The 16,871-nt window shown below is 39.7% G+C and overlaps 1 protein-coding gene across 1 annotated transcript; it reads left to right on the top strand.

Annotated features, from left to right (window-relative positions):
• The first annotated feature begins 10,787 nt into the window (after positions 1-10,787).
• Positions 10,788-16,426, top strand: pou4f4 (POU class 4 homeobox 4). Its single transcript, XM_047378424.1, has 2 exons — positions 10,788-11,137; positions 12,245-16,426. Exons 1-2 carry the CDS (start codon positions 11,018-11,020, stop codon positions 13,172-13,174), a joined length of 1,050 nt encoding a protein of 349 aa, XP_047234380.1. The 5' UTR covers positions 10,788-11,017; the 3' UTR covers positions 13,175-16,426.
• The last annotated feature ends 445 nt before the right edge of the window (positions 16,427-16,871 follow it).

The raw sequence follows: 16,871 nt of genomic DNA, 5'->3' as shown, positions 1-16,871 counted from the left end.
CTTGTCTCTCCTGACAAGCGGACCTCTCTGCGGCTCGCCGGAAATATTCCCACAGAGTGATCTGCTCTTCTCCATCTGCCTGTTCCTTGTGGCGGTGTCGTACTGTCATAGTTCTATTTTTGCGGTGGACCAAAAGGCAGACAAGCACGGAGAAAAGCAGAGAGGTGGACGAAAACTCCTTTAATTTAAAGCGAGTCCACTGACATGCAGGCAAGGTGCAGGGTGACAAGATTATCCAGTTCAAGGACAAAATCCAAAAGACATCTCACGAGGACACTGAAAAGACATAACGACACCGCGTGGAACAAAGGACGAAGACAAACTTAAATACAGACAAAGGTGGACAAGAAACAATAGGGCAGGTAATCAGAGGAACAGGGAACAGGTGACACAAGGAGGCTGGGAAGCAGAGGGAGCAGGTGAAACAGATTAACCAATAAGGAGAAACACAGACCCAAGCAGAACAGGAGAAAAGATGACTAGAATAAAAGTAAACAGTAACTAAAGCTAACCTGTTAAAGGAGGAATTGGAGAATAAAGATAAACAGAAGAAACAGAGCTAAGAGGAACAATGAATGTAAAGGGAACAGAAACTGAGTAATTAACAACTAAAAGAGGAAAACTAATGATGAGAGGAGAACAGACAGGGAGGCAAAAGGAAACCAGAATTGTCAGAACACAAAGTGATGAACAAGAATACAAAACTTCAAACAAGAGCATCTAGTAAAACAAAAACACCAAACCACAAACAAAGTCCAAAATCTCACATCCTGACAACTCCAGTAATATTCCATGATCAAGGCAGTACAGAGGTCCATTAATAACAGTACTGTGGGTCTTCCAATGTCTGCATTTACCCTCCAATCATCATCCCTCCACCACCATGCTTGAATGCTTATAAAGGGAGTTTGTGCTTGTTTATGCCCTGATATCTCTACTTTGGTCTCATCTGTCCAAAGGTTAAAAAAATGCACCTGGTTCCGGCTTACTTTTTTAAATCCTTTAAAAAAAAAAATAAGGATGAACTTGTGTTTTTATGAACTGTTTTCGCTTTGTCCTGGATCTTTTAATAAATTATGACACTGTGGGGTTAGTTTTTATTCATTTGAGGGTAATTTAAAATAAAATTTAGAACCTGGTAAAGTCCTGATTATTTTTTGTGTTCTGATACCCAAAGCCCTAGAACTGAACGAGGATGTGCTTTATTTTTTATCAATACACTAAGTTTGAGTAATGAGTAACGCAACATCTTGTTCAAAATTTTGGGTTGTGATTGTCAAAAACCTAAAAATTTGGGCTCAGGCAAGAAAAAAGTTTAAAGTGTTTTTTTATGTTTTTAAATATGTGCTCTCTGCTTCCTCATGGTCCCAACATGTCTGTGATCAGGACAGGTCAGATGTTCCATTTGCTTTGTTATTCCTTTCTGACAACACAACTTCAAGCTCAGCTTCAATTTGCAGTTTTAGTCTCAGTGTGCCCTGTTCGTAGGCATCAGGATTTCCTGGTGATACATGGAGGACCTTTGTGTTTATGTTCTTATCACTGAAGGCTAAATGAAGCAGAAGAACAGTCTAACTCCATCTCTCACTCTATTTGAGCAACAAAGCCCTTTTCAGAACCAACAGGCGGTGGTAAAGTGCACAGAATCTCTCCCCAAGCGAACCTACTAACCTTTTCTTCCAGCCTTGTGTCTTTAATTTGTAGTGGCAGACAATTAAATATTTACCAGGAACCCTACAGGCAATTACATTAAAAGTGTGTGGGTAGACACCGCCTACCCATTGGTGAGCCCCCTCAGTGAGAAGCGGAGGCCAATTTTGGTGAATGGTCACAAACTTTACAACGTCAGATTTTACTCGGTATCAATAATTTAAAGCTGGAGGAAGTGGAGAGAGGAGGAAAAAGGAGGACAAGAGTGCACAGAAAAGAATGGGGGTAAAAAAAGGAGGAGGTAAAGGCAGGAGGTGGGGAGCGAGGTAAGGAGGCTGTGGTGGATGTCAGCGGAGGGCTGCACTTCAGTGTCCATTTGCTAAATGTGGCAGAAATACACATTGTGACAACCATGTTCTGCTCCCTGAAAGCTTTGTGGGATGTTAGATCCCTCAGAGTCCATGCTAAACCCTGAACATATGAAGGCACCCATGCTTAGCTTCACATACCAAACAAACACTCTTATTTTGTTTAAAGCACAAAGTTCAAAATATGTTTTTTCTAAGGTTTGCCAACAGATGATTCTCAGTGACATTTATTCTCATCAAACAAAAGGCCCTCCTGAAACAGAAGTTAAGTATCTTCATTAGTAATGCAGTATTAAGATGAGAGGTGTGTAAAACAGTTTTTAGTAGATCTTTATATTGTTGGCAGATCTGGATATTTCTGACATCAGTTTGGGAAGGGTTATAAGCTCAATTCAAAGACCATCATTCTACATAGAAAGGTTACCTACAAGTGGAAAACATGCAAGATGGCTGCAAATCTGTCCAGGAGTGAAAGCGTCCCAACAAATTCACCTCAGCTTTAGAAATTACGAATCACCAATAAGCTTGAAGTCAGACTCTATGACCTAAGTTAGCAAGTTAAATGTTTAAATTCCTGACTTTACAATTAGAAAAAATCTGAACAAGTAAACCTTGTACAGCAGGATTGGATGAGAAAGTGTCATTTAAAAGAACTAACACAACAGAAGCACAACTTTGCAAAGTTGGATCTGAATGAACCTCTATTGGACTGATGTCCATTTGACAGATATGTCGAGATTAAAACTTTTGGCCATAATGCAAAGACCCATGTTTGGAAAAATCCAAACATAGCATATCAGCACAAACACCTTTTACAAGGTATTCAGGCTAAGGTGTCCTGAAAAGCTGTTGGCCCACAAACAGACTTACCAGCTAGTATTCTTCCAGTATGACATGCAGAAGGAGTTGTCTCAGTAAGAGACCTGCAAAGCAGCAGCCCTGTAGCCCATGGATAAAGATTCAGGGGCTATACTCTGGGCTTCTCTGGATGATGTGGTTCTGTACCCTTTCTCTAATCTAGAGTCCATCCAGCCTATGGAGCATGATTATCTCAACCTCTTGTATCCAGAATCTTGCTCGGCCATGATTCATATCTCATAAGTCTCATAAATAGAGAGCTTTGCTTTTTGACTCAGATCTTTATTTACCATGACAAACCAGAGCAACGCAGTGCAGACCCAATGCTTTGTTCCATCACCCACTTCATCCTGCCATCACTCATGAAGAATGACATCATAATGATTCTTGATCTCCTTTGTTGATGGCCTCCATGTTATAAACTAGGCCCATTTAGGTTATTTGCCTCTAACTTCCCACAGAACATGAGCAAAACCCTACCCCAAAGAAAAAGCTGAAGATCTTTAGTTCCTACATGAGTCATTCCCAGTTCAACCTTATCGCTTGTTTGGGTTCAATAGGTCTGTCCAACAGTCTCTAGACCCAACTCAATACCAGGTGTTAATCTACTGACTCTACCCCTCTCTTCACCTGAGTGCCCAAGACATAATGTTGTGGTTCTGATGATACAGTTTCAAAATCAATCATTTAGCTTTGAAAAAAGTGACTTTTTTCAAAGCTTTTTTCAGGCCACATGCTGGAGCATTGTGTTTGTTATGGGTATGCTATGCTTATTACAGAGGTCCCAAAACAACTCGTTGAGCAGATTCAGATCGGGAAAGCTGTTTCTTCCTGTTGCATTCCTTCCAGGTAACACAATAATTGCCCACATTTGCACTGAGAAAGAATTATGATTATTGATTAATTAATATCTATCAAGAATTATAATTTAAAATCATAATTAAAAAAAATAAATGTTCTTAACCAAAAATCATTACTTACGAATAGAAATCAGAGATGTCCTCTGGTGTTGTGATTATGGGCTCAAAGCTCTTTAATAATTACAATTAGCTATTCATCATTAATAATTGATAAATTATTAACCAAAACCACAAAATGTCACTGTTTATTCAACCGCTTCACTGAAGGTGAGGGAACTTTAGCCTCTAGCAGCTGATTGCCCCAAATCTCGAACAGAGAGTCATAAAACTCTGAGACGGGAACTCAGTGGAAAACCTCCAGCAATAAAACTGGAACAAAAGAATGGTCACACCACGAGGCCCAGACCGCAGTTGCTTTGAATTAAAAACTTTTAAAAGTCCAACTTCTAACTCCTGGCTGATTTGGGATCAGCTGGACAAAACATGAACATGCACGATTCAGCAGCACTTGTGCAGCAAATCAAAACACAGCTCAGTATAAAACACTTCAATCAGTATTGCATGCAACACCCTCAAAGAACCTTCCACTCAGAGCTGGAAAATGTAGAAGCTGCTCTCCAGAGATTTCCTTCCCAACCTCATGGTTTTCCCCACACATCCACAGAGTCCAGAACAGGTATAAGTAGGCAGATTAGATTCAGTGGTGCTGTGTCCCACCCCACTGTAGTAGACACCCATGAACAATACCTGGTGGTGGACTCAATAGGAGTAAATAGTTCAAGGTTTAGGGACGAACAGCCTTCACACTTGACTCGCTGTACCCACTTCTATGATCTCTCACCTCAACCAAGGCGACAGGAGAGCCGCCTCTGGGACTCAGGTGGTTCATACCGCCGTCAACTGCTGCCCACCCAGGGACGCCAAATATGTAAGAATTACGATTATTGATTAATTAATATCTATCAAGAATTATAATTTAAAATCATAATTGAAAAAAATTTATTTCTTAACCAAAAATCCTAACTTACGAATATCAGAGATGTCCTTTGGTGGTGGAACAAAAGAATGGTCAGACCACGAGACCTAGACCGAAGTTGGTTTGAATGAAAAACTTTTCAAAGTCCAGCTTCTAACTCCTGGCTGATTTGGGATCAGCCGGACAAAACATGAACATACATAATTCAGCAGCGCTTGCGCAACAAATCAAAACACAGCTCAGTATAAAACACTTCAATCAGTATTGCATGCAATAAGTTGATACCTTAGATTAACTACTGGTGATTCTAAAATCACCTTAACTCTGCCTGATCCTGCAAAGACTTCTACATGCACCTATCCGGTTTAATATGAAAAGAACGAAATTACTTTGACGTTGATTTTCTCATCTCCTTGGAAATAAAACCTATGTGGATTTTAACCTGCGCCGGGTGTCAGCGTGGTCTTCGATCGGCGTATGAATCTTCTGACCTTTTTGTATCAGACAGATTTCCAGCTTTCAAGCTCTTCCGGCAATGGCCTTGTGGAGCAAAAGTTCACCTGCGAGCTTTTGTCTCTCCAGAAATGCGCCTCTGTTGCATCGTCCGAGCTGCGATGTCTGTTGAGCTGCGCATATCAAAATGTGCGACCAAAATGGATGACTCCAACATGAGTCAGTCCTCAAATATCTTGAACACCCTCTTAAACTATCAAGGTGAAACAAATATTCAGAAAAGATTTGTGATCTATATCCTGTGTAAGACTTCAAGCTCTTTTGGGGAACCCTCTGCTACCCTGGAGGACCCTATGCAGTAGCGTTTGCCCTATGCCTCAGGCCAGCTCTGCTTCTGGCTAGAGAACTTTTTTGCTGGGTTAGCATTAAATAATTTGACTGAACTGTACAAGGTGAGCTCTGTCAAAAAAAGCCATTACAAGCCTGACGGATCCAGATGGCCCTCTGCACCATGAGTTCAAGCTGCTTCCATCTGGGTGCAGATATCTGCTGCCAAGATGCAGGACTGAGACTGAAAAACTCATTTGTTCCTGCAGCTCTTATTTTTAAATGAGTTGTCATGATTTGTAGCGAATGGTTGTCACATGTTAGTTTTGTTTTTAATCAATCAAATGCGCTTGGAGGATGATAAGGATTCTTGAACTTGAACGTTATAATAATAAGTCATTACTGATTATTGTCTGTTTTTATGTCGATGGTGTTTTTTACAAAACAGCCTATCGATCGCATCTTTCTAGTAAATTTTTGCGATAAATAATTGTTTGTTTTGGAGATGTACACTGTTCTTGGAATGCATACATTCTAAATAAATAATTTTTAAAAGGTACCCTTTTATCTGAACATACTTATGAAAATACTTGAGATTGAGCAACAAATCTAAAGGGGATCTTCTTCCAAAGAGAGGACACACACATACTGGAGAAAAGAGAAAATTCAATGTTTTTACATACAATGAAACATTCATTGTATGTTCATGCTGATGAACACATTTTGTTTCCTATAAAGAAAGAAAGTTTAATACTTGTTATTGTTGCCAACAAAGAAAGTAACTGTTTAATCTAAACACTTTTTCATGCTAATTTTGGTGAATATAAAGTTTCTGAAGCATTTGAACACCTCTTTCATTTCTTTTAACCACAGATTCTTCTCCCAGCTGTACCCCCTGCCCTATGTCTGTACAGTGTCATTTACCCAAAGGATTGTCCTGGCTGCTGTATTTTTGATGAACGGGTGCGGGGACCCTCTGGAGGGCAGCAGCCAGCGCAGGACAATAGGTCTTGCTCAGGTTTCCTGACTCTGTGACCAACAGGGTGGCTCTTTTTGTCGAAGAAGCTGGTGAGTCAGGGCTGGCAGTTCAGCTGCGGACTGCAGAGCAAGAGGCAGAGTTACAACAGAAGCAACGTGGATCTGGTTACATGGTACAGACGAAGGAGGTTTGCTGGAAAACCCTGAGAAAATAATATTTTGATAAATATGTCAATTCTGCACACAGACATTTAAAGTCATCATCGCTTGATGTAACATCTAACTGAATTGATTTATGTAGGAACAATTTTACCTCAGTTGTATCATTTCAAGATGAATTTGCATGCAAAATTTAAGCTATTTATTTTTCTTCCAAAGCATGAAGACATGTGGATTTCAGCATCCTCCCCATAAACATTTATGTTTTCTAAGAAAACTCAGAACTACGGGACAAATCTGATATTTTGGTTGAATATAGATAAATTAATTCTGTTTGTCTTTCTGAAAGTTTTTTAACATCTTTTGTCACTTTGTGCTATCTATTTTGGATTGGCTGCACAACATCTGTACATCATTTATCCATTATTGTTCTCATTTTGTGTTTGACATGGCTCTTTTCCTTATGCCTGACCAATATTTGGTCATTAGACATCTGTGGGACTTCACAATGGTGCGGTTTTTGGGTTATTTTTTTGCAAGACAGTCCTGGGTTCTTATTTTTGCTTGGGTTCTTTCTGCATGGAGTTTGCATGTTCATGCGTTTCCTCTGGGTACGTCCGCTTCCTCCCACAAACCAAAAAGATGCAGGTTAGGTCAATTAATCTATCTAAATTGTCCTTAGGAGTGAGTGGTTTTTTTTTTTCCTGTGTGTCTCTGCTTTGGACTTGCGACCTGTCAAGGCCTCTTTCCGAGTGACCGCCGGAAATAGGTACTCACCCTGTGACCCTACAAGGATAAGCATGTATAGATGATGGAGGGATGGATGCTGTCTGAATTATCTGGCTCTTGCTTTGACCACACTTTCTCTACTTTTTTTATTTTAAAACTGGTTGATTCTCCATTATTTAAGGTATATATTATTTAAGAGATAACTTTGTTTGGGACTACAGCTCTGTAAACAAAGGTCTTTTGCGATAAATTAGAATAACATGAATTGTATATTTTACATGTTAGAAAATCAGTTCTGTAAGTGAAACTTATATGTCATAGTTTCAATACACTGTGATATATTTATGTAAGGTTTTATGGCTTACAGCTAAAGAAAACCCACAATTCGGTTTCTCAGAAATTGTGACTGTTGCATGAGACCAATAAAAAAGGATTTTTGTTACAGAAATGTTGTCCTACGAGATAAGCATCTCCCCAATTTGTCATTGATTATGAAAACTTCACACTCCACCTCAAGCAACTTGGGTTCAGTGCCTCTTCACTCGTCCTCTAGACTCTGGGACCCAGATTTAAAGATAAAATGCAAAATTTACTTTCAAAATGTGAAAAGATTACTTCAGACCATTGATCAATAGCCTACTTCTTTTTTCCTTAGTTCATATAGTTGTAGCTCATGTCCTGGATGTGTCTGTATGAGGTGTCTCTTGAAGCACTGAAACCACTTGCGGTCCACGACTCATGAATCTCTTGAATGGGCTTTGTTGTGAAATCAACATCAAGCATTATCCCTGTTGCTTGTGCACCTTTTTCTATCACAGTTTTTCCCTCCACTCAACTTTCTGTTAATATGCTTAAATGCAGTCAGTTAATAAGTGGGAACATAGGCCCCTGGTCCCTGCCTTGGTGGTGCCACCGCTTTCTTGGGCTCATAGTCATCAAGTTATTTCACACTTTTTGTTTACTATTTAATTCCATGTATTTTCATTTACAGTTTTGTTGCCTTTGGTGAGAATATATAATGTAAATAGTCTTGAAAATAAAGAGACACATTAAGTGAGAAAGTGTACCTGAAATTGCGACAAGTAGTGTATTGTATATCTGTTGGTGTACCTTTATTTAGGGGAACCTTATAACACAGTGGAGATCAGGAAGATTCAAACATCCATCAAATGGGAGATTCTGTAGATTTAGAAAAAAGGGCCTTGAGTTATAAAAACCTCACGTTTTTAAAATGTGTTTTATTTATTTTATTTATCATGTTTATTTTATATACATTTTTGTTTTTATTTTAATCGAAGGCAGATAAATTAGATAGAGGTAGACAGCACTGCTAATTTTTAAGTTCTCCTACAGACCCCTCCCACTAAGAAGGGAGGCCTTTGGGTGATTATGGTGATAATTACCCAGCTTGCCAGAAGCCCCAACCGCCCACCCCACCCTTTCGCATCTACCTTACTGACGGGCTGTGGCCCTTTGACCCCTCACGGTTCATGTGTAAATATTTCATTGTCTGCTGCTTGTGCTCTTTAATTCCCATTCTGGCCTGTTTATTCTTTAAGTGAGAGAGGTGCCCGTGTTTGTGGATAGCAAGGAGCCACTTTTTAAAGCCAGGAAGTAAATGAAGCATGGTTAATTTATGTGTTAATTGGTAAGAAAAGGACATGGGTTCACTTGGAGGAATTCTGAGGAATTTCTCATTAATTCTAACTCTCAGACAGAGTTACTTCTGAGTCTTTTTCTAGTACTTAAAGCCTCAGTTAAAAAGATTAGGATGGGAGTCTTTCTGCTGCTTTAGAAGAAAAATACACTTTTATATTTAATTATGACAATGAAAAACTGCCTGCTTGACATTATTAAACTTTCCATACTGGAATCCTGAAAATCAGATTTTAATTTCCCTTTATTTTGTTGCCAAAAAGGCTCAATAACATTTCTTACGAGGAAATGTGTACAGTGTTTTGAAAAAGTATTTATAAATACTTTTTCACATTTTATCCCATTACACCCACAAACTTTGATGTATTTAATTGGGATTTTATGTCATAAACAAACATATGTAGAGCCGTAACTGTGACGTTGAGGGATTTGATGCATAGTTGACAATATTGTTTTATAAATACAAATCTGACAAGTGTAGTTTGTGATTGAATGTAACCCCCTTTACTCTGATACCTCTAAATAAAATCCATTGCAACTAAATGCCTTCAGAGGTCTACCTGTGTGCAACTTAATCTCAGTACAAATCCAACAGTTCTGTGGAGGCCTCTGAGGTTTGTTAGAGAACATTATTGAACAAACAGCATCATGAAGATCGAGGAACATAGCAGACAGCTCAGGGAGAAAGTTGTAGAGAAATGTAAAGCAGGGTTGGGTTTTAAAACAACATCTCAAGCTTTGAACAACTCAGAGAGTAATCTATCATCTAAAGATGGAAAGAGAATGACACAACTGCAAACCTGGTAAGAAATGGTCGTCCACCGAAACTGACTGGGATCATTAATAGGAAAAGCAACTAATAAGCACATGGTAACTTTGGAGGAACTGCAGAGATCCACAGCTTATATGGAAGAATCTGTTCACAAGTCAACTATTAGGTATGGATTTTTCAAATCTGGTCTTTATGGAAGGGAGGCAAAAAGAAGAAAAATGTTCAAAGAAAGCAATAAGTCCTGTTTACAGTTTGCCACAAGCCATAGGGGGCACATCAAACATGTGGAGGTTCAACAGCCTGAACACCAGCCTGAACACCAGCCTGACCACACCATCCTCATGCTGAAACATGGTGATGGTATCTCCACGATATGGCTATGCTTCTCTTCAGCAGGGACAGGGAGGCTAGATTCGTGGAGGGCTAAACACAAATACACACTACACTTTTCAGATTTTTGTTGTAAAATATTCTGAACACCATCCAGCCTTTTTCTTCCACTTCACAGTTGTCCACTTTGTGTTGATCTGCTGCAGAAAATCCCATGGTTGTGGTTACAGTATTACAAAATCAGAACAAGCTGAAAGAGTATGAATAATTTTGCAAAGCACGGTATGTAAATAACTTTTGGTATGAATACGATTATTTCTGCAGCTTAAACTTTAAATAATGAAGTTTTTGAAAGATTTTTGCAGTTTACATTAGATGCAAGGTTATAGGATTCTTGGTGAATTCTGTTTTAGTTTTTTTTTTTTGTTGTTGTTGTGCAGGTACCGATCTACAAATGTTTCAGAAACATTTCTTCTGCAGAGTGCAACCACAAAAGATCCCTCCTTGTGGGTGTGGCCATAGCCAGGTTTCTCCAAGCGATTGGTCGAGGAACACTGCGGGAGGGAGGGCCGTCCTCCAATGAGGAGCAGCCTGTGAGATAGTGGTCTAATATAGGCGCCGGAGGCAGACAGCATCTTTATTATAGGAATCATTTAGAGTAAAAAGCAGACAGAAGGTTCACAGGAGTACCGGAGTTACTCTCCTCATCTTTTTTCTTTCCTGACTTTAAGGCGAACCTCCCTGAGTCCGATCCGGGTGACTTTTTTTTTTTTTTTTAATCCAAAGCACCTCTGCGAGCGGCAGGTTTTATTCCTCTGGGAGTCGTTTCTCTTCAGATAAAATCACCAAAACGGAGCCAAACGAAGAAGACGGACAGCGACCTTCCCTCACTTCTGCAATCATGATGTCGATGAACAGCAAGCAGCCTTTCAGTATGCACCCCATCCTGCATGAGCCCAAGTACACGCCGCTGCACTCCAGCTCGGAGGCCATCCGCAGAGCCTGTCTGCCCACGCCGTCGGTGAGTCCCACATTCCTGTCAGCTAATCTTCACAATAATAAAAGAAAATCTACGTCAAAACGATGAGAATGTCTGAGGATTTGGACAGAAGAATTAAGATGTTTGCCAATTACTTGAGTTAGGGCCTAAACGCGTAAAGACGCACGAACAGTTTCAAATTTCGTCCAAATCCGTTTTCCAACTTTAAAAATTCTAAAATAAAATTTCTACAAATAAATACATTTTTAATCATAACATTAAATTTTGTTTACAAACGAAAATGCTGAAACTGTATCATGAGAAACAGCATATTTTCTGTTACAAATAAGTCGGAGTATTTCTTTTTTTTTTTCATTTATGGTTTATGCTGTGTATGTTTATACTTATTTAAACAGTGCAAACATCACTAAAGTAATTATTCTAATGAGCGCTGACAGCAGTGATGGAGCAAAAATCTATTTTCTATAGAGAGAAAACACTGGTGCAGCGTTTCCATTCTTCATCTGAAAGCAAAAGAAAAGTTAAGGATGGAGCACAGTGCGTGGAGTTGACTCTTTAAGCCCGTCTTATCTCATATTGTCCCATTCATATTTAAACTGGTCTCGTTTCATTGTCCGCAGGAATTATTCAGGAGGTCTTAAATATAAATTTTAAATGAATATCTTCCACGTAAACACGCTGCCATGACTGTAGGAAGAAGCCCCTGACAAGTTGGACTGTTGGGCTGGAAATCTGGGGTCACAATAGCCGAATTCGAGTTTTCTTTAAAGGTTTATAAAATGTTCAGACTGCTACAAATGTTCATGCTGGCACATTTAAACCATTTCCCCCTTTTTATGCAGATTATCACCCGAAAAATAAGTCAAAATATGAAACAAAAATGTAACAGTTTTTTAATGTATTAAAATTTAATATTTTGCATGACATAAACAGTTCCACACCACGTGTTTAATTTTAGAATAATCGTTTAAAACATTGAATATAATAAGTTCAATTTTTTGAATTATGAGAACATGTGAAACAGGTGAACTCAGCTTCGTGCGTAAAGGAGCACTCCGCCTTTTTAATTGTTACAGTGTTGATTATCCGGGAGATTTGATTTAACCTGCCTGCCTCTGCTCTTCACAGCTGCAGGGCAACATCTTCGCCGGCTTCGATGAGACGCTGCTGCAAAGGGCGGAGGCCCTCGCTGCCGTGGACATCGTGGCGCAGAAGAGCCACCCCTTCAAGCCGGACGCCACCTACCACACCATGACCACGATGACCAGCATGACGTGCACCCCGACCTCGTCCTCCGCGCACCTGCACCACCCCTCGGTGCTCACCTCACACCACCACCCGGGGCACCACCAGCCGGCGCAGGGCTTGGAAGGAGACCTGCTTGACCACCTCACCCCCGGCATCTCTCTGGGAGGCATGTCCGGCTCAGACGTCTGCTCCTCGGCCTCGCACACCGCCCACGCGGCCGCCCACATGTCCGCCATCAACCACATGCAGCACCACCATCACACTCAGTCCATGAATATGCATCCACATGGGCTGGTCTCCCACGGCTCCCTGGGGAGCGTCGGCGGGGACGCGGAGCCCGACCCACGGGAGCTGGAGTCCTTCGCTGAGCGCTTCAAACAGAGGCGGATCAAACTGGGAGTCACCCAGGCTGATGTGGGAGCGGCGCTGGCCAACCTCAAGATCCCTGGGGTCGGCTGCCTTAGCCAGAGCACCATCTGCAGGTTCGAGTCCCTGACCCTGTCACACAACAACATGGTGGCCCTGAAACCCATCCTGGAGGCTTGGCTGGAGGAGGCGGAGCGGGCACAAAGGGAGAAGATGTCCAAACCGGAGATCTTCAACGGCGGCGATAAGAAGAGGAAACGCACGTCCATCGCCGCGCCGGAGAAGCGCTCCCTGGAGGCGTATTTCGCCGTGCAGCCGCGGCCTTCGTCGGAGAAGATCGCCGCGATCGCAGAGAAACTGGACCTGAAAAAGAACGTGGTCCGCGTTTGGTTTTGCAATCAGAGGCAAAAGCAGAAACGGATGAAGTTTTCTGCGACGCATTGAAGCAGACAGCAGCAGACTCGGGGATCTCGGAGCCGTTTTCCACAAAGACAAACCAGAGGCAAGCTGCAGAGGCTGCTCTGTTGGACCCGCACTGTCAGAATCAACAAGGTACCTGCGTACCTGCGCCTTTTTCCCGCAGGAAGAGGCTCTACGTGGCAAACAGCCAGAGACGCTAAGATGCGCACGCAAAACAAGTCCCACAACCTCTTATTGAGTCTTAAATAACACATTATTACTTTTTATTATTACTTTTGATTCTCATGTTCATATACATCAGACTTTGTTTATAATTGTAGTAATAGGGAAATTAAATGATCTTATTTCACAAGAAAAAAATATCTTATGGACTAAATACTATTAAGATCAACTATCAGGCTGGCTAAGATGGCCACTTAAAACAAGTCAGATAATCTCTTTCTCAGTCTAGTATTAAAAACATTAAAAAACATTATTAATTTTGATTTCTAAATAAAAATGTATCCAGTGTTAATTTTAAATTCGCTTCTTTTTTGAAGAAATATTCAATTTTCAAACTTTTTTTATGGTCGATTGCACTAACTAAACAAACCGTTAAATTGAACAAATAAAACTAGTGTAGATTTAAATTTTGTGTGATTTAATTTTATAAGAACTTATGAGCAGAAAGTATGCAAGTTTAATTGCTAAAAGACAATTAAATAAAAGTTTTATTTCAAGCCAATTTTTAAAATGTGTCAAACTAAATTAGTTAAAATCAGACTCATTACTAAGCTCATTTAGCTTACCTGGTTTTTCATTCCATGCTAAAAAGAAGAAGGTAAAAATAAGAACTGGTCTGGGATAATGCATATAATCCTACTGAAATAATTATAAATGCCTAAACTATAAAAAATAAATTTTGAAGGATATTAAATATTACCCATTAAATTTATCGTAATTTAAGGAAAAAAATGTAACATGGGAAATTGAATGTTTAATAATGATAAAATTCTCACATTTGCTACTTTTTTCTGTTAACAAATCCTACCTAGACCTTTTGGTTTGGATTTAACAGATGATGTTGTTTCAGTTAGCTGTTATACACATTTGTTGAAAACAGAATCGCTGATATGTTTATATGGACCTTAGTATGAATGAATACAATGGCTCAGAACTGTCTTAAGATTTTAAATAGTGAAAATTTCTGAGTTGGAGCAAGAACTTAGGTATTTACTCTGCTTTAGCTGGTTTAGCGACAGTGCTAAGCTAAAGTCAAACTTGCTAGCTTGCTTAGTTTCTCAACCCTGAAGCCATCATCGCTGATGAACAGCATATCTAATCTTTTGCAAAAAGGTGTTTTGTAAACCTTTCCCTGACAACCCTAGCCAAGTTGTTGCTTTCATTTAGCAACGGCTACCTCAGCACGAGGAAGCTGAGGATGCTAGCAAAGTTTCATTTTAGCATGTAGCATTAGCGTTGTTGCTAAACTAGGTAAACCCGAATAAAGATTTAAATTCTTGTTCCAACACAGCAACATTTTCAACCACCTTGTCTTATGGTAGTTCTTAGCATAGTAAACACTATGGCTGATGAGGGACTTTTCATCGGTTTAGTTGTATTTAATTTGTGACAGTCCAGGATGTGCCGCGGGTGCATGCATTATAGGGAAAGTAAGAAAAAGTATCCCTGATCAGTTGCCTTGTACCTTTTATGATGTCATGATGTTGAAGCTTGTTTTTGGGGAGGCAGATTTTGTCTTGATTAATAAGAAATTTTAACAATATTGCAAAACAAATTGAAAAATGAAAACAACATATTGTTCACCAGGGGAAAATTGTATATTTACGACGAGTTTAAATATTTTTTTGAAAACAGAAAAGTCTGGCTTGTAGCTTTAAATTTTAGTCAAACTGTTTGGCAAGATTTTCTTTTTACCTCAAATAGCCAATGTTGTTAGAATTTAACCATTATTAAACATTTTCATTCAAACTAATCTTAGAATTTAACAAATTTTTAATTACCTTCCATTATTCGTTTATACAGTGTAGGGTGAACAGCAGTGGTTTTGCATGAGAACTTCCAAGTATTAAATGCAGGCCGCAGAATTGTGCTGTTTATAGCAGAAATCGTGCAGTTTGTTAGCTCGGATGTGGATCCGGGACATCTGATGACTTTTCACCGCTCAGTATGTGTAAACTGGAACTCTTGTGTTCTGCATCACATGGTGTACCTTGTTTGGTCCTGACAGTGGAGCCAGAGACAGAAAAAGACTCTGCAACTCTTAGAGCTGTTTGCCTCTCCACATAATAAACTGCTGCTCTCTGGTTGAAGAGAAAAAGGCGACCATTGTGGCTGAAAAAGCAATTATTGTACAAAAAATGAAAATACTAACAAAGGGAATCGAGGAATAATAATTCATATTATCCTCTTTGGCCCAGATAGTTCTTTTTATATTTATCAGTGTACATATTTGTTAATATATGCACTTCCGTGTGTGAACACACTCATTGAAATGTATTGAATTTTCCTCCCAGATCTTTTTGTTACGTAGCTCACCATTTTGGGGGACGAATCAGACCAAACGAGTAGAAAAAGAAAAATAAGTAAGATTCTGGGGCGCATATGTGCAATCAGTGTCATGGGTTAAGAGAAAGCGGTGATGTTTCTCCACGTTTGCTCCAAAATGACCAACACTGATCCTTTCCCCCCCTCTTCCCGTCCTTATGCCCAAAGTGAATGCATTGCAATAAATCGCAAACACACTCTTTTACGTATTTAAACACGCACGGATACACACATTCACACGGCGTAGCTGTGCGTCTACCTCATTACGCAAGTGATGGCACATTTTTGGTGATTAAAAAAAAACACTCTGGTTGGTTTTTGAATCTGTTTTCTGTTTGTTTCCTCTGCCGCTGGCTGAATTAGGCCTGTAGAAGACTCACTGACGTGTAAAACCTGTTCATCGCAACGATGCTTCGACAATCAGATTATTATGAGTAGTGTTGTTGTTTCCCCCAGTCATGAAAACGAATAATTTTGACTTCTGATCACTGATCCGTCTGTGGAGCGCACTTTGTAGATATTCTGATAAAGGGAGGTATAGTCGGCCTTATTTATACATATTTTTCAACACTTCTGAGAAAACTTTATTATTACTTTTATTTTTTTATGTTTAATTGTTATTTATTTGAATTTAATTTATTCTGAAATGAAAACATTTCATTTGTGAAAGTGTGCTTTAAATGTGTCTCTGTAAAGCTGCAGAAGCTGAAATAAACTGTGCACGTTTTACTTCTGAAGGCCTTTCTTTATCGTTTTACCTGATAGTTGTTTTCTGTTTTTTTTTTTGTTTTTTTGTTGTTGAAGGAAACATTTAATTGGGCAGAGCGAGTAACATGAACTTGGATGTGTAGCGCTCCTGTGTTTGCGCTTCTTGGAGACACTGCGTGTTTTACGCACGGAGCAGAGCAGTTGCCGCTCTGAAACAGGAGAAGCCCTGGAGGTGAAGAAGCTCCGTCTGAAAGCTGCTTCCCAGTGGTGATGAATAGGATCTCATACCTGAGTGACTCTAATATTGATCAACCTTGCAGGCTATGAGGACAACACGGCTTTATCCCAAGGCGCCTGGTGCCTTTTTCAGTTTCTTAGAGTTACTGTTTCTTAAAGTTTTCTAAGCTTTAATAAAAAACAAAAATGATGGAAAAAAAGAGTTTAAAGCTAAAAGACTGGTATCATG

The sequence above is a fragment of the Girardinichthys multiradiatus genome, chromosome 11 (assembly GCF_021462225.1).
Source record: "Girardinichthys multiradiatus isolate DD_20200921_A chromosome 11, DD_fGirMul_XY1, whole genome shotgun sequence".
Classification (NCBI taxonomy): Eukaryota; Metazoa; Chordata; class Actinopteri; order Cyprinodontiformes; family Goodeidae; genus Girardinichthys; species Girardinichthys multiradiatus.
The sequence above is the reverse complement of the archived record's forward strand: the minus strand, read 5'-3'. Positions and strand labels throughout refer to the sequence as shown.

Excerpts from the sequence above, each read along its gene's own strand:
- pou4f4 (XM_047378424.1), top strand. The coding sequence starts at position 11,018 with ATGATGTCGATGAACAGCAAGCAGCCTTTCAGTATGCACCCCATCCTG. Across the intron at positions 11,138-12,244 it reads CCTGTCTGCCCACGCCGTCG|CTGCAGGGCAACATCTTCGC; the intron begins GTGAGTCCCACA and ends TGCTCTTCACAG.